The sequence below is a fragment of the Schistocerca serialis genome, chromosome 2 (assembly GCF_023864345.2).
Source record: "Schistocerca serialis cubense isolate TAMUIC-IGC-003099 chromosome 2, iqSchSeri2.2, whole genome shotgun sequence".
In the NCBI taxonomy this organism is placed as follows: domain Eukaryota; kingdom Metazoa; phylum Arthropoda; class Insecta; order Orthoptera; family Acrididae; genus Schistocerca; species Schistocerca serialis.
In genome coordinates, this window is record NC_064639.1 from 339257750 (window position 1) to 339278705 (window position 20956).

At 41.2% G+C, this 20956-nt stretch overlaps 1 protein-coding gene across 1 annotated transcript in view; it reads right to left on the bottom strand.

Moving 5' to 3' along the window:
• The window catches only part of LOC126457144 (protein gooseberry-neuro-like), a 430962-nt gene that overhangs the window by 189528 nt on the left and 220478 nt on the right, over nt 1-20956 (bottom strand). The window contains exon 3 of the mRNA XM_050093214.1: nt 13388-13508. Coding sequence (XP_049949171.1) covers nt 13388-13508 — 121 coding nt within the window. The remainder of the gene's footprint in view (nt 1-13387; nt 13509-20956) is intronic.

The window sequence follows — 20956 nt, forward strand, 5'->3', positions numbered from 1 at the left end:
GAGGGGGGATGGAATCAATGAAATGAAAAACATAATGAGTCAGTGAAACGGTAATAAACGGTTAACTTGAAACGACTAATACGTATAGAGCGAAAATCGATTCTCCAGTCTTCTTGAATATATTAAGGCAAGTTTTTTTTTTTTTTTTATTTGACATAACAAATCCAGCTGGTATTGTCACCAGCTGCTTGGTGACACAATATTGGGGTGCAATGAATAAGAACTGTGTATAAAGGACAGTTAAATGAAAACGAGACAGGTGGAAAACTGTTCATTTCAGAAATAAGCGCCTTATCTGTTAATACATTTATCCCAGTGCAAAACAAGATAGGCCAATGCCGTGACCGAAAAATGTTTGCAGTTGCCTACGGAAACATGAATGTACCGAGGCGTGCACCTCTCCGTCCGAAGCAAATCAAGGGCCACGAATTTCTTCCTTCAGCACTCCAAAAATATGGAAATCGGTTGTGGAGAGATCGGGAGTGTATGGAGGATGTGTAAGGCCTTCCCAGCGAAACTTCTGCAGCATAGTCGAAACGACCTTGGCTACGCGTGGGAGGACATTTCCCTGCAACAATGATGGCGCCCGTCAACTTTCCTGCCCGCTTGGGCTTGATGGTGCGCTACAGTTTTTGCAAAGTCTCCACGTACTGCTGTGCGTTAATTGTGGCGCCGTGTTCCGGGAAGTTAATGAGGAGCGGTTCATTGTAGTCAAAGAAAAAGGTCATCATGAGTTCAAATGGTTCAAAAGGCTCTGAGCACTATGGGACTCAACTGCTGTGGTTATCAGTCCCCTAGAACTTAGAACTACTTAAACCTAACTAACCTAAGGACATCACACACATCCATGCCCGAGGCAGGATTCGAACCTGCGACCGTAGCAGTCGCACGGCTCCGGACTGCGCGCCTAGAACCGCGAGACCACCGCGGCCGGCTCATCATGAGTTTCTCGGCGCTGGCGTGCCTATTGCTTCGACTTCGCAACCCAAGTTTCACTGGGAAGGCCCTTCAAATTCTCCGTACATCTCCAGTGAGATTTCCATATTTTTAGACCCCGGAAGAAAGACAGGTGTGGGCGTCCGATTCTTTCCGGTGAAGAGCTGCACCGCTTGGGTACAGTCGTGGTTCCATAGGTAACCGCAGACATTTTCCCATGAGGGTATTGACCTTGTCTGACAGCAGGATAAATGGATTAAGAGATAAGGCGCTTATTTTCGAAATAATGAACAGTTTACTTACTCTTTTTCCATCTCCCTCGATTTCATGTGACGGCCCTTTACAGAGTCTGGCATGTCGTCTCATGGAGCTGGTGGATAACGTGCGGCCATTGAAAGATGTGTTAATTGTTTACATCAGTAACTACTTGGAGCAAACAGCTGTCAAACCTTATACAGTACGTGAAGACCCAAGAAATAAATGAGACAAAATGTATGCCTTACTCCGAAATAAAGAACGAACGCAAGGTGTTATTAAACATCCTTATCGAAATAGATTTAGCTACAGTGATAGTGGTGAAAGTTCCATAGTAGACCGAGCAGGTACACGATCTCACACATGCAAGTGTAGAAAAGTAAAGCAATAACATCGTAGAAGCAGACCCGACAACGAGTGAACCACATAGTTTTACTTGCCTTCCACCTTCTACCTATCTTCCCCCAACGAGATGAAAGCAGAAAAGAAAGGAGAAACAAAAATTTGACTGTTAAATGTCTCTTATAATACAGAGGAATGCAATCAGTTTCAGAGTTGATGTGGAAATATTGAAGTTCCTAGCGCACTAACAACTTGTAAGTAGGCTGTTTAGGCTTTTATATTGGTAACGCCACGTAGCGCTCTGTATGAAAATCACTGGCTGTGCTGTGTGCAGTCTGTGGCTAGTTTGCATTGGGGTCTGCCATTGTAGTGTTGGGCAGTTGGCTGTGAACAGCGCGAATTTTGCGCAGTTGGAGGTGAGACGCTAGCAGTGGTGGATGTGGGGAGAGAATTGGCGGAGTTTTGAAATTTGTAAGACTGGATGTCATGAACTGCTATGTATATTATGATTTTTCAACACTATTAAGGTAAATACATTGTTCGTTCTCTATTAAAATCTTTCATTTACTAACTATGCCTATCAGTAGTTAGTGCCTTCCGTAGTTTGAATCTTTTATTTAGCTGGCAGTAGTGGCGCTCGCTGTATTGCAGTAGTTCGAGTAACGAAGATTTTTGTGAGGTAAGTGGTTTGTGAAAGGTATAGGTTAATGTTAGTCAGGGCCAATCTTTTTTAGGGATTATTGAAAGTCAGATTGCGTTGCGCTAAAAATATTGTGTGTCAGTTTAAGCACAGTCATGTACAATTGTTCTAAGGGGACGTTTCATATGTCGACCCTTAGCCGAGGATACCTCACTGGAATCTTCTGATTTTTTCTTGTAGTTTGTGTAATTAGTGTAGCTATTGTTTATTGCTAGCGCGTAATTGTAGAGAGAATCTCCTTTGTAGTTGCAGTCTTTCATTGTTGTTGTGGCATGCATGTATATTTGCACCAAGTATTTCGCAGCTGCGCTTGCAATTAACCAGATATTATTTTCAGTGCTATGTTAATGTGTTTTCTTATTTTACTCTTCCAATTGTGCTTTTCTGTGTTATCGTGTGAAATACTGTGACAATAATGGCGTGTGAAAAACGTAATACTAGGCTCCAAAGTAAACTGAGAAACGACAGTGAAGACGAAAGCAGTGTGTTAGCGCCACCGTGTAATGAATTAACTAATGTTCAAAGTAGTAATTTGGTAATTGTGCATAGGGAAATGGAGCGGGTGGCAAATAATGGCGTAGACAGTGAAACAATTAGTGAACAGGGAAGCATTATCGATCGATCGGTCGGCAATAGCTCGCCTCAGGAATCCGAAATGATAGGACACAATCTCGCAAATACTGTAGATTCAGGTTTTGGGTCCTCACCGTTTTCTCAAATAAGTCAAGACACATTTTCTGCTTGTCAAAATGTGAATGTTGCCGGTGCAAATTCACTGCCGAAAAGCACTGAGGAACATGTTCCAGACACCAGTGCATTGTTATTACAATTAATACAACAAATGGGACAAACACAGCAAAAGCTTCAAAAGTTAGACACAATGGAACAAAATCTTCGAAAGTTAGACACAGTGGAACTAAATCAGAGAGAAACACAGCAAAAGCTTCAAAAGTTAGACATAATGGAACAAATTCTTCGGAAGTTAGACACCACGCTTGAACAAACACGTCAAGATTTAACTACTGAGTTACATAACATTGAATCGAAATGTCAAAAAGTCTGTAATGACGTAAAAACACAAATTTGTGAGCATTTTTAACCTATTTTTTCGCGGCATGAAAATGCATTACAGAATCACGAAGCAGCCATAAAAGAACTGCAAACTATTGTTCATGAAAATCATGAGACCTTGCAAGCTAAAATTGACTCAGTTGCATCTACCGATTCGGTTACGCAACTTGCAAAAACTCAGGAAAACGTAAAGGACACAGTAGATACTCTGAAAATTGGTTCAGAAAGACACATGGAGGAAATTAGTTCATTATCAGAGAAAGTAGTTGAACTTTCGGATCAGCTAAATAATTTATCTACGAAGGTAGATGATAATCTGAATGACACAAGACGGGTAGTCTTTAATGACACAGAAGAGTGCGAACAAATTAGGAAATTCAAACAAAATCAGAATCAAATTAATACGCAACACCAAAGAGAAATCCGGGAAGTACAAAATCAGCTGACACAGGTAATACAAGAATTACGTATTTCAGAGGACACTCACGCCCCAATACGGGAAGAGGGACATAGAAATATGGACCAGCCACAAAACAATAACACAGCGCATTTTGGAAATTATGAAAGAAATTGGCAAGATGCACCGAATTTTGAAACTGAACCGCCGAAACGACGTAACAATGACCGACATGCGACTCGCCGACATGAAGATTTTGACTATAAGCTGTTCATTACTACACGTAAATTTAAAACATTTAAGAATTCTGGCAACGACATTCATCCACAAGCGTGGCTCCATCAATTCTCTCATTGTTTTCCTCCCAACTGGTCATTAGAGCACAGATAAGAATTTATGTGTGGCTACTTAGAGAATGAACCAGCTGAAAGAATGCGGTCGGTCATTCACGATTGTCACAGTGAAGGAGAATTTTACCATGCCTTCCTCTCAGCATATTGGTCTCAAGCTACACAAGACCGAGTGAAACATAGCATCATGATGATGAAACACTTTGAACAATCTGAATTTTCCAGTCTTGTCAAATATATTGAAGACATGTTGCATAAGAATCAATATCTTTCAAACCCATACCGCCCTTCAGAACTCATCCGCATTTGCTTAATGAAATTGCCTGAACATTTAAGAAATATTATTTTGGCAGGACGTTGCAAAGACGACATTGAAGCTTTTCAGGGACTCTCACAAGAATTAGAAATTGACACAGACAGTCACGGGATGCGAAAACAGGAAAACAATCACTACAGGTCACATCCGTCACAATTCCGTGACGACAGAAACAATAACTGGACACGACAAGTCTATTCTTACAACGCAAATCGTGACCAAAACAGACACCACCCATATGACAACCACTGGCAGAGTAATAATAGTTACAGAGAAAGATCACATTTCCGTAGTAATGAATATGACAGAGATTACCATAGAAACAGACAATATGGGAACAAAAACAATTATTATCAAGGGAGACAGAATAACTTCAGACGCAACAGTTCAGCGCGCAGTTACGATTCCGGGAGAAATTCTCCACCACATGACCGACAAACAAGAAACTATGTAAACTACCGACAAAACGAAGGATCTGAATTCCATCAGAACTGGCGGGATTCAAACAGAGCAGGGCACTCTCAACAAGGTGAATTTGTAGAAGTTAGGTCTCCTAATCCCAATAACGACGCACGCCAACAAAGAGATAGCAGACAATGACTCGCACCGCAGGCAGCCACGTGCGCCGGCTGGCTCAGGGAAAAATTACATAGACGCTAACCTTGAGAAAAATTTTAGCATTCTTTACCGATGTACCATATACCACATGAAAATTCCACTGAAGCTGAAACTCTGCGTACTAGGAAGAGTAAAGGTTTACACCACATTTCACACGTAAAACCGTTTATTGAAAGATAATCTGCTTTTTAACTTTGTCTTTGCCATAAAACTTTTCACTTCACATTTCTAGTATGCATTGTCAGACTTAGAAACTGTTACCATGCAACAATGTTTGAAGTTAAATATCCAATCAAGAACCAAGAGAACTTATTTAAACAGAAATTACGAATGCATTGCTATAGTGAACAGACGTCACAGTGTTATTGTGTGTGTACATTCTTGCTTGTTAGTTGCACGATTACATAACGACTATAAGGCTTACATACTTAGAACATATACTGGTACTGCTAGTGAGATTTTAATGCAACATTTTGGTTTACTTGAAAATACATTCTGGATTTAAAGTACTTTCAGTGAGATACCAGATGACACAGTGGTTAGTTTATGTGATAGCTACACGATTTTATCACGACGCTACTAATGAGTGACAATTTACAATGTTACTTTTGCAGTGTTTCTCTTTTATATCTGCACAGTTTTTCTGTATTATTCTGGAAAGTAAAACATGTTTTAGTAGTAACTTTTGTGGTATAGCTACAATGAGACTGCCTTTTCCGTAGCACAACATAACGTTACAGCACAGTACTTTCTTGATCACGGCAATATGCGTAATAACTAAGATATCTATACGCAAAGCATTTCACTTTTGTTTATGAGGAGTTGAGTACATTGACTTCAGCAGAACTTTACTTACAGAGGACGATAACTACGACACTTCCACAGAATTATCTTACAGCAAGACGCACATTTAGCGCTACAGGACACGTATTTGAGTGATTAATTTTGTACTTAAAACATTTATTTTTAAAGATTTTTGAATTACAAAGAAAGCTTTCCGTGATACATTTCATTCCATTGCTGTAATCTGTAACACCTGAGGGTATAATTACATTAATCCTCAGGGGGGTACATGCTTACTTTGTGTACCATGTGTTTGGCAAACACAAGGAGCCCTAGCTAATATGGTATTTGCTTATACAACTTTACACGTCGGTACCATATTCCTCTATCACAGAATTACACAGCTATCTGATTATTTAACAGAGAAACAAACATTTTTTTTACTACGTCAGTGACAGATGTTTACGCAGTTACACAGTTGGAGAACTTCACACTTATGAAATTGTATTTCGTCTGTACTTTGTGAACTGTTCATATTTTTTCGGAACCATTGTGATACTATGAGAGCTCTGAATGATGCATTTGGTATGGGATCATGATTTTAAAGTACGTTTGAGGTAGATGACACTATTGAAATGAGCAGAGAATTTTTTTTTAGGTTTTGAAATTATTGGAGGAAGCTACGACAATTTTGAGAATTGACTGAGATGTTATGATATTATTATGACGACGATGTGTATTATGCTGTTGAGATATGTTTATGATCAATAAGATGATGCTACCATATATGAGGAATTTGATTATGCTACGTATTTCTTATGATGAAATATTGAAGAAGCGTCAACGAATATGTATATGTGTAATAAGGTAAGGAATAATGAGTAGTGGTTAAGGACTCTGATTTGTGGAAAAGGATGTTGGAAACCAAGAATCGTACTTTAGAATTATGAAATGTGTGTACATGTGTGAATGTATCACAATGCCACTGAAAATTTTTTGGACACTGTTGTATTTATAGGAGTTTGTTTCTACCCATTTGTAACGCAAATTCTCGACCTGTGAAATTTTTTATATGAGACTGCCACTGTAGCGGAAACTACTGTCGTAAATATTCGGTAGGAAAGTTAAGTGACCTTCACGTAATGCATGGTGGGCACCCATCTGCGTGATAGTCACCTGGGAAAATGCCATTAGTGTGTGCCTTTCAGAGGCACAGGTGGAGAAAAAAAAAAGAGACCATTAAACTCGCTATTGACGTTCCTTTGTAGAAAGCATTGCAAATATGACACGCTCATTACTTGAAAACATATGTTTACTCGTACTTTGTGCTACTTACTGAAATGCTTATGAACTGATGGGAAATATTCTTACATCTGCACACCTGATTACGACAAGCGTCTTTCTATGAGAGTTGAGAGAATTTCTACTAACTTATGAAATGCCACATGACTATTGAATGATATTTTTATGCTTTACTTTGTACATAGTTGTATATTTCATTTGATATCTGGTTTCCAGCTGTGTTGCAGCATTGGTTTTATAAAATAAAATTAAATGCTTTTGCTAATATGAACACTTTCTGTCAACAGATCTACTAAATAATACTTTTATGATCCACATTCTTCGAAAAAGGAGCACTTGGAAAGGAAAGAACAATAAGAAGGGACTAATAACAGTAACTGCATACATAATTTTCTTTTCAACTACTTGGTAATTTTTTTGGTAGGGTAAGTTATCATGATGCATCACTCTAGTGATAAGATGTGACATAGGTATTAAACATGGCCATTTTTACTGTAATATTTTTTCTGCTTGAGCTATGTCATGTTTAGATATAAGTTATTGCATTTGCTGCTGCTGTTTGCCAGGCATAGTGCTACTAAATATCACTTTACATTTCTCTGTTAAGCCAGTTTTACTACTGATTTATTTTTCTTGTTTGCTGCTCATTGCCTTACATTAGTTGTAATATTGCTGCTTGCTTTGCCAATTTGCATTTTTTTGTCACTGCTGTTTGTGTTAATTGTTTTGTGCTGCTGCATTGCCTCGTCCCTTAGTTTAGCATCTGAGCTCAGTATATTTAAGTTAGCTTAAGATGGGTAAGGCCATATAAGAGAACAAGTTGTGATGAATTGGAAGAAATGCATTGAGAAGCTATAAGATAATGGTTTGGCCAAAAAAAGTATTTTGAAAGAGGATATGAACCAAAAAAGTAGGGTTTAGGGACAACAGGTTTAGGTAGAATTTTCTTGGAAATAAATGATGAGGCAAGATCATGGAAAATAAATAATGAGGTAAGGAATGTGTGAACATAGAAATACAGAAAGCATGCATGGATAGAATTTTTTTGGTGGAAACAAATGTTGAAATAAGATGAAAGATATATGGAATGAAGTTTTGGGGTGGACTGCAGTACCAAATGTCACACTGAAAACAAACCCTGTCCTGTATTTTTGTGTTATTACACTATTGGAATTTGTGTTTTTCCTGTCTTAATGTGTTTAGCTAATAAGAGTTAAGTTGTAGAATTTTTCTGATAATATGTTATTTTCTTTGTGAAGATGTTTAGACATTATTTATTCTGTTCTGTTTTAATGCTCATGTGTTAAGTTGATGTTTCGAAAGTTATTCTGATCTTTTATGTATGTACTCATGTCATAATTCCTGTAACACTGATGTATATGTTATTTCGATTCTTTTGTAAAGCTTGTACTACAAATGTTATCTGTATTGTTATGTTCTTTAATGATGGATTTTGTACCTTTGTAATTGTATTCTTATGTTATAAAAACGTAATTGACACCAGTTCATCATATTATTAACTTGTAAGTTCCATTTCACTGCACACGTTTCTGTTGGTCATAGTATATGGACAATATGTGAGAAGTAGGGACTGTTAGTGTTTGCACGTGTGTTAATAATTCAACGAGGGACTGGATAACAGCATTGCTGGTTCTAAGGACAATTCCAAAAACTTTGTGAGTGAACAAGTGGTGGTTATGGACTTGCTATATTATTCGCAAGACTCTTCAATGGTGATTGTGCACCTGCACAGTCACAACAGATGGCTGCTGGCCATCTCTACAAGGACTACAGTGGGTCTGCATCTTTGATGACCCACCAATACCATTATTTCTACATGGACTACAGTGGGTCTACACCTTTGCTGACTCACCAGTACTATTATTTCTACAAGGACTGCAGTGGGTCTGCACCTCTGGTGGCCCACCAATATCACAATCTCTACCAGGACTACAGTGGGTCTGCACTTCTGGTGGCCCACCAATACCGCAATCTCTACCAGGACTACAGTGGGTCTACTCTGTGATGACCTACCTACAAATATTCTTCAAAACGTCGAATGACTCTGCTGTGGGTTTCCTCTGTTGTGGCCCATTACCTGTCTGCATGTCGAGAGTCAGCACTGTCTTTCCGTTGGAAGGACAACACTACTTCTTCAAGACTGCATGGAAATCCACTACTTCCGTGTGCATTTTCTTTTACTGCTCAGACTTTGAGAAAAACACTGCAATTTTACTGTGATGAATGATCAGGACTGTCTTTATGGACTGTGAGAAAATTTTAGCTTATGACCAACATTGTATCAATAAGTGTGTGCATTTGATATCTTTGTTATTGTAACTATGAAAAATTTTATCAAATCTGTATTGGCCACTGCCCAAAACAATTTGTAAAATTTTTTGTGGGGAGCATGGGGGCTATGTAAGTAGGCTGTTTAGGTTTTCATATTGGGAACGCCACGTAGCGCTCTGTATGAAAATCACTGGCTGTGATGTGTGCAGTCTGTGGCTAATTTGCATTGTTGTCTGCCATTGTAGTGTTGGGCAGTTGGCTGTGAACAGCGCGTAGCGTTGCGCAGTTGGAGGTGAGCCGCCAGCAGTGATGGATGTGGGGAGAGAATTGGCGGAGTTTTGAAATTTGTAAGACTGGATGTCATGAACTGCTATGTATATTATGATTTTTCAACACTATTAAGGTAAATACATTGTTTGTTCTCTATTAAAATCTTTCATTTGCTAACTATGCCTATCAGTAGTTAGTGCCTTCCGTAGTTTGAATCTTTTATTTAGCTGGCAGTAGTGGCGCTCGCTGTATTGCAGTAGTTCGAGTAACGAAGATTTTTGTGAGATAAGTGATTTGTGAAAGGTATAGGTTAATGTTAGTCAGGGCCATTCTTTTGTAGGGATTATTGAAAGTCAGATTGCGTTGCGCTAAAAATATTGTGTGTCAGTTTAAGCACAGTCATGTATAATTGTTCTAAGGGGATGTTTCAAACTGATTTGTGCAAATCTCCAAAAGACTCATTTTAAACTTTCCTACGTAACTCCACTACAGTTATATAAATTTTTCAGGAGAGATGTCCCCATTGGAGAAAGGGTGCTGGGTGGAAGAGCCGTCTTCGTTCGCTTCTCCTATCAGTGATCATCTTAACCATAGCACTCAGTTGTTGCTGCTGTCAACTGCGTGTCATCTTGCACTTCAAGGTGCTTGCATTACCTACTAACATACTGTTTGACAGTAAGGCTCTCAACGAGCTTGTGAACAAACTCTTCTAATTATTTTTGCTTTTAGGAGATTTCAATAGATACGGTGTGCTATGGGGCTCTACAGTACATGCCCCAGAGATCGACAAATAGAGAGCCTCCTATCATCTGAAGACATATATTTTCTGAACACTGGATGAATGTTACACATCACAATAGCATCATAGTCATTCTCTACCAATGATCTAGCTTTCAGCTCTCCAGCAGTCGCAAATACACTTCAGTGAGCAGTAATTAGGAACCTCCATTCCAATGTCCACTTCCCAATCCAGTTGTTCCTCTATGAAACAACAGTACTCAGTGGCTCCTCAGTAAGGCTAACTGGGTTATTTACAGCCCAGTGACGTATCTGAGAAGCACAGCAGTATTCTGACGTGGGCGCTGTGGTGGACAAAGCCACCGAGCCCTTCACACTGATGACTTTAAGACCAAACGGTGCCCTCAGTATATGGCTGCCAAATTAATGTACTGTTCTGGTTGGCGAATCTCACCCAGTGTTTATGACGAAACCTTCATCACTGACCGAGCAGGGACACGATTCCATACACGTGTATGTAAAATAATAAAGGGCTAGCCTCGTAGAAATAGACCAATACTGTAGCGGATGAGATGTGATCGGACGCAAAAATTCGTCACATCAGATTCATCAAGTACTTTGGCCAATGCACGAGTAAGTCCGAAACATTCAGGTTGCTCATTTCTCTTAGCGGTGCCGGTGAAGGTTTTGTATGCAGCTGGGTACCAGGTCGCTTGGAAATTGGGGAGAATGCGCTGGGATGCACTGCAGCTAATGAGACATGTCTTCAAATTAGTTGGTCAAGGTGGTATTTCATACACGCTATGGTGTCGCTATTGAACGAATATATTGTTCACCACCGCAAGAACAAGTGGCTGCAGGGGACTGTTAGAAGCTGCTGTCCATAAAGTAAACAATATTTTTAATTCTAACCAACCAAGCAGAGTGAAAAAAGTAGCTGTGGCCAGACTTTGTATGAGGCGTTTCCTGTTGACAGACGATTCTTCCTCCCAAGAAGGGACTCACCAGTATCCGATACTTGGATATAATGCTCTCGGAACGTCTAATTTAAGTCACTTTGGTTTGGTTTCTCACAAGAGGGCATCTCTAAAAGTCGGATGGGGCCAAGTTGGGACTTCATGGAGGATGATCATTGACAATGAACCCAAGGTGTCGCACTGTTGCACATGTCACAGCGCTTGTGTGTGGTGTGTCATTGTCAGGTTGAAGGAGACGGCACTCCGGGTGTGGACGAACTCTTCGAATTAGTGTTTTCAGCTTTCTGAGGGTCTCGCAGTACCTTGCAGAGTTTATGGTGGTGCCTAAGGCAATGAATTCCAAATAATTCACACGTTAAACATCCCAGAAAACTGTGAACATGACTGCGTGTTGATGGCATGGTCTTTAACTACTTTGCCACCGATGGTTGTGTTTGATGCTCTCCTGCTTTCCGAGTGAAAATGGTTACCCCAGCTTTCATCACCAGTCATAATGTTGTTAAGAAACCCATCACACTCACATTCTAAATGCAAACGAAATTGTTGACAGATGCGTACTAACTCCTCTGTTTCATGTCAGGAATGGATGTTCGAGGCACCATCCGTGCTTACAGTTTTCTGTGCCGCAGTTCTGCAAAGATGGGTTGCACACGGTCTCGTGATACGCCAAATTACCGCAGAGATAAGTCTGTATTATCGGACGATTTTATAAGATGAGTCCATCAACCCGATTCCTGTGTACCTCGTCGGTTGCCGTACGCGGTCTTCCACTAAGAAATCTGTCACACACGTTAAGTACCACGTTTCCTTCATTACAAGTACGAACAATCCTACGTTGCACATTACTGATGTCAATACCATCATAACCGTAAACAGCTTTCATTACTCTATGGATTTCAATTTCAGGCACGTTTCCTGCTGTGAGAAACTCGATTACAGCACGCTGTTTTTACGCACCGACATAGTTTAAATTAGACACCGCCATATTATACACCACTGTTCGGAGCCTTCTAGCGGCAGAGGATTATAACTAACGTGAGAGAAGCGAGAAAGTGAACTGAGTAATATGCATGGCATATAAAACCACAGCCGATGTTGAGAACACAATAAAAAAAAATTGGAAGTATTACTTAGCACGTCCTAGTATAATCATATTTAACTGCTTCTTTAAGAAATTAAGCAATATTTTAGCTTAAGACCACATTTGTGTAAAACAGTGTGTGAGCTCGCGCGCCTGTGTGTGTGTGCGTGTGTGTGTGTGTGTGTGTATTTGTGTGTGTGTGTGAGTGAGTGAGTGAGTGAGTGAGAGAGAGAGAGAGAGAGAGAGAGAGAGAGAGGGAGAGAGAGTCTATAAGCAGATTTTATTTGCAAGTGACACGCTATTTCCTGTAATTTTCATAAGTAGCCAATCAGGCACATATATATGAAATGTTGTTTTATATGATTTTGTTTTACTACTTGATGATGCATTATGAGTCATTTCATCTCGTGGCTGTTCTAAGAAGAATGAATGGAAAAGAAGTTTTAAGCTCACACGTCTCAGCAGAATATTGAATGAGCGTTAATAACCCTACAGTTGAGTGCTCCAAACCCAGCCTTAAGCCGTTCGTTTTGCCTTGGGGAAGTCTGAGAGGAAGTGGTTTGCTGATTCCTTAATACTATCGGTGAAGTCTGTATATCTGCATTTATGGCTGTTGCAATATAATGCTTGTTTATGTTGAATTAATGATTTAAAAAAAAAAACATAATCATAGCGTACTCGTTTCGAAACCATTGCTATTTATAATTACCTTTCAGACCAAATTTTATTGATGAAAATTTACTTCCTACCTGTAGTCGAAGCGAACATATCCATCTCGAGCGCCGTCTCACAAGCGTGCGTTACTGACCTCAGCTAGAAATACCAGTCGTTATTCGAAGACAGTGTTCAGTTTAGTTGCTACTTTGTCGAGAAATGTCAGTCGTAAAGTTCCATTTGATCTTCTGGGAGGGTTAATGCCATTTCCGACTCTGACAGAAAGCGCAACGATGATGACTCACCGCCCAGGATGCCGTCGATCGTGTAGTCCTTCTTGTCGGGGTCGAGTTCTCTTCGGGCACCCCGCAGCAGCCTGCTAATGGCCGATGCCGACGGGGCAGTATTGGCGTCGCACACACCTTCCTGAGAGAGGAGAAGAGTTTTCATCAACAATATTCGATCTTGTGTCAGAATAATATATCTTTATTTAAGAAGCATTCCAATGACGAATGCTGTGCTGGATCAGTGAAGTCAAAAGTGTCTGCACTGTGCACAGCAAAATCAAAAAGTGGGCTACAAGATATGCGAAAAAGGTCAATGTTAATTACACATAAATATTCAATTTGGAATTCATGATAAACAGACGAACTATACTGGTGAGCCAAAACATTAGGAGCGTAAGGGGACGCATGCGGGAGACCCGCATCGCCGTACTAGGTTCAAAATGGTTCAAATGGCTCTGAGCAATATGGGACTCAACTTCTGAGGTCATCAGTCCCCTAGAACTTAGAACTACTTAAACCTATCTAACCTTAGGACATCACACACATCCATGCTCGAGGCAGGATTCGAACCTGCGACCGTAGATGTAGCGCTGTTCCAGACTGTAGCGCCTAGAACCGCTCGGCCACTGCTGCCGGCGCCGTACGAGGCAAGGTCCTAGCGGAGGTGGTTTGCCATTGCCTTCCTCTGACCGTAACGAGGATGAATGATGATGATGATGAAGACGACAGAACTGCACCCAATCATCTCGAGGGAGGAAAATCCCTACCCCACCGGGAATCGAACCTGGGACCCCGTGCACGGGAAGCGAGGACACTACCGCAAGACCACGAGCTGTTGACATTTATAACCACTGCCCACCTATAATCTGAATGCCGCCAGGTGTCGCTGTGGGGACGTCACGAAGGATGGAGGGAACAGCAGATGTCCCTCCCACGAGTCGCCAAGGGCATTTTCTATGGTGTTTCGGCAGAGATATGAAATTTCACTTTTTCGTTGTGTAGCTTCAGTCAGCGCAAACAAATATTGTTCATTACGTTTTTCATGCGACGCCCAGTGGTAACGGAAAGCGCCACTCTGTTTCCCGTTACAAACAAAATTATTTTTCAACCGAAATTTTATATGTTCATTCGATAGAGCGGTCCCATATTAGTGTAGAGCGATACTCGGTCCAGTGGTTATGTATTACCAGGGACAGCAAAACACGAAGAATAACCAGTACTCCTACAGCAACTGGGTAGCGCTGCTGCATGGTGATAGCAGTCAGCGCGGCCTTGGTCGATGCTGTCACTGTTGGATGATGTTATTCTTCGCGTTTCACTGTCCCTGGTAATACATGCAGCTAAACAGAGTATCAAACTAGACTAGTTTGCGACCGGTCTATTGTATGAACACATAAAAGTTTGTTTGTAACGGGAAACAAACTGAATCTTTCCGTCGACACTAGGGCGCGCATGGAAGACGTGATGAGCAGTATTTATTTGGGCTGACTCAGCTACACACTGAAAAAACGAAATTTCAAACATCTGCGGAAACACCAGACTCCTGACGACTCTTTGGGGAGAGATTTTTTATAAGAGAACTAGAGACGGGTAGGAAATCACTCTAGTGACGATACGCGCCGCAAACGGGGACCTCAGTGGCGTAACCGACGTTCAGAAGGGGCTGATTGCTATGGCCCGGCACCTGGGAACGAACATCTAGGAAATAGCGAAGCAGGTTGGTTGTTAGCGTGCTACTCTCGTTGATGACACCACAGGTAAGGGACAAGATGGTGAACGTTCTCATCACAGAACACGGAGAGCGGACGGAGGCTTACCCGCCAAGTAAAGCCGAATAGGCGGTGATTTGTACAGATATGACGACAGACTGAATTGGTGTTGTAGGCACAGGTGTTTTGGATACACCTCTCAGCGCACGTTGTTGAACATGATACTCCACAATGCGACCCCTACGTGTTCCTCTGTTGACCCAATGACATTTTCAGTTACGATTTTAGTGGGCACGAAATCATCAGGTTAGGACCATGGAACAATGGAAACGTGTCGTCTGGTCGGAAGAGTCACGGTCTTCAGGTCGATGGTCGTGTCTGGAAATACAGTCATTCAGGCGATTGGCGGTTCAAAACATGTAATGCGCCACAGCTGCTGGCCGCTGGGGGCAGTGTTATGGTGAACAGTGACCTGGGCTTCCATAGTACCTGTAGTAGTAAGCGAAGGCACCATGACAGTGTTGGATTACGTGAACGTTATGGCGGACGACCCGTTTCCCTTCCTACTTGATTCCTTCCCAGACGGCTATGGCATCTTCCAGCACGATAAATGTTCGTGTCACACTTCTAGAATTGCACTAAAGTGCTTCGACGAGAATGAAGATGAATTGAAGTCACCTGATCTGAACCCGATGGAACACTTTTGGGACGCAATTGGGCTACAGCAACGCGGCCACACACTGCATTATGTTCCAAATTTACCAACACGCTATTAACCTGGCGGTCATAACGATTTCGATTATCAGTGTATCTTTCTTAGGGCAGCTGCAGTGCCCAGACTTCAGCCAAAAATATTATGAATGGGTGAAAACGAGAAAAGTACTTGACTTACATAAAGCTATATAAAAAATTTCTAGTTGCTATAGTTCTTTATCTGAATTGCATTTTATTTGTTATTATTATATTTGTTTTAAGGAATCAGCTGCTTTATACAGGCTGAGGCGCGGGAATTTCCTGATTTGAAACGCACGCCACACAGCGGCCGTTACTCATTGTTATGTGGGATCGAGCGCATTCGAAAGGACGAGATCTAACTTTTTCTTAAAGTTAATTTGGTAGCTATCACACTGTGGACAAGAGAGAAACGCGGGTTCGCCGAGGCGACTTACTTTTCCAATGGTCGTCCGGTCATGACAACTCATTGTCAGTGTGCATTGAGGGAATACTTTAACATCGCAGCTGCAGTTCGTGTTCCTAACCGAAAATCAGTTGTTACTTTTGTGCAAACGTTTATGGATACCGGTAGTGTTCAGAAATGGAAACCAGAACCTTCGAGTACCATCAAAACACCAGACAACGTTGAGAAAGTAAGGCTGGAGACTTAATTTCACGAAGCGATGTGCAAACAACATGTAGCTACTCTTGCAATATCTGATCGCACTGAGACGAGTTCTTCAAAGACTTGAAATTTAATCCATATTAACTGGCAGTGGTGCACACACTTAATCCGCGCGATTCTGGTTCACGAAAAAATGGATGCGAAGCCTCGATCGGAAACCGGTCTCATGACGCCATTATATTGTTTAGCGACGAGGCATGTTTTCATTTTACCAATTTTCTTCATAAATTTTTTCTAAAAAACTTCTGGAAACCGCATTAGCTATGCATAGTTTTTTAATTCCAAGATCATATACGACCGCTTTTGCGATATATAATCGCATCTTCAGGTGAAAAGTATAGCTAATTTAACATTAAGTCATTCGAACATTAGGAGACCGTACTATTTAAATGGCTTAGTGGTATTTAGCTATATTTTTTTACTTGATGATGCAATTATAACACTGCGAAAACCGGTCGTGTATAATTTTGGAATAATGGATCATCAACAGCTAATACGGTTTCCAGAAGTTTTTTAGAAGATTTCAATAAAGGTTTTTTTAAAGAAATTCGTTGTCATATATCAACTAAGTGGATGATGCCTGTACCGTAAAATCATACATTTTCGTTTGTGTAGTTGCGTGAATAAACAAAACATGCAATACTGGAGTGGCCGAACCCCCGACAACTTCATGAACAACTCCTACAAACAGAACGAGTGACTGTTTGATGTGAATTATTCAAAATTGGCATTGGCTCAAGGTTTCTCGATGAGAACGATAAGGTAGTCACGGTCACTTCTGGGCGTTATGTCCAGATGACTGAGCAAGTTATATCTTTTAGAACTTGAAGAAATGGACGTCAGAGACGTCTGATTTCAACATGACGAGGCCACGGATCACACAACACCAACGTCAATGACTCTCAAGCTAGAACACTTTTCCGTCCGTCTCATCTCTTTGAGTGGCGATCTTCAGTGGTCAGCACGCTCGACTCACTTAACCTCTCCGACTGTGTCATATCGCCCTACCAACGCTGGACACTTATATCTTTCCCTACGAGCTCTGATTTCCCTTATTTTATTGTGGTGATCGTTCCTCCCTATGTAGGTCGGTGTCAACAAAATTTTTTCGCATTCGGAGGAGAACGTTGGTGATTGGAATTTCGTGAGAAGATTCCGTGGCAACGAAAAACGCCTTTCTTTTAATGATGTCCAGCCCAAATACTGTATCATTTCTGTGACACTCTCTCCCATATATCGCGATAATACAAAACGTGCTGCCTTTCATTGAACTTTTTCGATATACTCCGTCAGTCCTACCTGGTAAGGGTCCCACACCGCGCAGCAGTATTCTAAAAGAGGACGGACAAGCATAGTGTAGGCAGTCTCCTTAGTAGGTCTGTTACATTCTCTAAGTGTCCTGCAAATAAAACGCAGTCTTTGGTTAGCCTTCCCCACAATATTTTCTGTGTGTTCCTTCCAGTTTAAGTTGTTCGTAATTGTAATACCTAGGTATTAGTTGAATTTACGGCTTTTAGATTAGACTGATTTATCGTGTAACCGAAGTTTAACGAGTTCCTTTTAGCACTCATGCGGATGACCTCACACTTTTCGTTATTTAGGGTCAACTGCCACTTTTCGCACCATACAGATATCTTTTCTAAATCGTTTTGCAGTTTGTTTTGATCTTCTGATGACTTTATTAGTCGATAAACGACAGCGTCATCTGCAAACAACCAAAGACGGCTGCTCAGATTGTCTCCCAAATCGTTTATATAGATAAGGAACAGCAAAGGGCCTATAACACTACCCCGGGGGAATGCCAGAACTCACTTCTGTTTTACTCGAGGACTTTCCGTCAATTACTACGAACTGTGACCTCTCTGACAGGAAATCACAAATCCAGTCACATAACTGAGACGATAGTCCATGAGCACGGAATTTCACCTCGAGCCGCTTGTGTAGTACAGTGTCAAAAGCCTTCCGGAAATCCAGAAATACGGAATAGATCTGAAATCCTTTGTCAATACCACTCAACACTTCATGTGAATAAAGAGCTAATTGTGTTTCACAGGAACGATGTTTTCTAAACCCATGTTGATTATGTGTCAATAGACAGTTTTCTTCGAGGTAATTCATAATGTTCGAACAGAATCTATGTTGCAAAATCCTGCTGCATATCGACGTTAACGATATGGCCTGTAATGTAGTGGATTACTCATACTACCTTTCTTGAATATTGGTGTGACCTGTGCAACTTTCCAGACTTTGGGTACGGATCTTTCGTCGAGCGAACGGTGGTATATGAGTGTTAAGTACGGAGCTAATGCATGAACATACTCCGAAAGGAACCTAACTGGTATACAGTCTGTATCAGAAGACTTGCTTTTATTAAGTGATTTAAGTTGCTTCACTACTCCGAGGATATTTACTTCTACTTTACTCATGTTGACAGCTGTTCTCGATTCGAATTCTGGAATATTTACTTCGTCTTCTTTTGTCAAGGCATTTCGGAAGGCTGTGTTTAGTAACTCTGCTTTGGCATCATTGTTCAAAATGGCTCTGAGCACTATGGGACTTATCAGCTGTGGTCATCAGTCCCCTAGAACTTAGAACTGCTTAAACCTAACTAATCTAAGGACATCACACACATCCATGCCCGAGGCAGGATTCGAACCTGCGACCGTAGCAGTCGCGCGGTTCCGGACTGCGCGCCTAGAACCGCGAGACCACCGCGGCCGGCTTGGCAGCATTGTCTTCGATAGTATCTCCATTGCTATCGGGCAGAGAAGGCATTGATTGTTTCTTGCCGCTAACATACTTCACATACGACCAGAATCTCTTTGGATTTACTGCCAGGTTTCGAGACAAAGTTTCGTTGTGAAAACTCTCCAAATGCATTGAATGGAACGGAGGCCACCTTCGAGATATAATTTTCAAAACATAATGAAATAAAACTTTAAATTTACATATATGTAAAGAAAGGAGAATTAGCAGAATGAGATTTTCACTCTGCAGCGGAGTGTGCGCTGATATGAAACTTTCCTGGCAGATTAAAACTGTGTGCCCGACCGAGACTCGAACTCGGGACCTTTGCCTTTCGCGGGCAAGTGCTCTACCATCTGAGTTACCGAAGCACGACTCACGCCCGGTCCTCACAGCTTTACTTCTGCCAGTATCTCGTCTTCTACTTTCCAAACTTTACAGAAGCTCTCCTGCGAACCTTGCAGAACTAACACTCCTGAAAGAAAGGATACTGCGGAGACATGGCTTAGCCACAGCCTGGGGGATGTTTCCAGAATGAGATTTTCACTCTGCAGCGGAGTGTGCGCTGATATGAAACTTTCCTGGCAGATTGAAACTGTGTGCCCTACCGAGACTCGAATTCGGGACCTTTGCCTTTCGCGGGCAAGTGCTCTACCATCTGAGCTACCGAAGCACGACTCACGCCCGGTCCTCACAGCTTTACTTCTGCCAGTATCTCGTCTCCTACCTTCCAAATTGCCCGCGAAAGGAGAATTAAACTGATATCTCCATATTTTTGTTTTATGAATTTTTTAAAGTAAGAAATTTCCCGCACCGCTAACTGTAATAACATCTAGGAGTGCACTTACATTAGTCATCTAGTTCTGTACTTTTCAGGCAGATGGCACTAAAAATGTCATCATATGTTGTTTTCGCCCCGATAACTTTAAATAAGCTTCTGGAACATCCTACAAGCAGGATGTGACTTTCTCTTTTGTATTTAATGTTGAGAGGAAACATATTTTCCTTGAAGGATACTAATCTCCCATAACATTGAAAGCCACGGGCTTTACTCATGTGGAAATTAAGTATCGGAAGGACACCATTTTAATGTAAGAGCGAAACGAATAAGAATGTTTCTTTTGTAGATTTGTTTTTATATTCAGTAGAACGTATGTCAAAGTTTTACAGAGCGAGGAATGGTATCGTGATAAAGTCGTTTTGTATTTAATAATTGAGTTGGTAAACTCGAGATAGTGAGGTGGGCTGCAACGAGAAGGAAGCTACTCCCATTCCTAATGGATCAAGAAACTTCATCGGCCTTATTTGGCCTGCATGGGAGTGAGAGCTTATAGCGCACACTGTGTGATCAACGCACTGTGCACCAATGTCCTGGGATAAATCCCCAAACCTCTCTGCAATGCCTCGTAGAGACACGGAATATGACACTCGTGATAGTGCTCCGTTCATTGCGTGATGACGTTAGGATTGGCGGTCAATTAGTAGTGACTGAGAGCCATAATCTGTGTGTCAATATTGGTTTTCACTGCATGCTTTCCTTCCACGGCTATAACTGCGCATATCATCACAAGAAGAGTTCAACTCTCCACAATAACCTGTCACTTTCATTTTTATGACTCAGCAGAAGGCTGAGCGTTCTTCGTTTCAGAACTTTCTACCATCTACAGAAATTAGATAGTGTAATGTCTGTGTTATACAGGCATGTCCAAACGAATTTATAATCGTAAGTGGGAA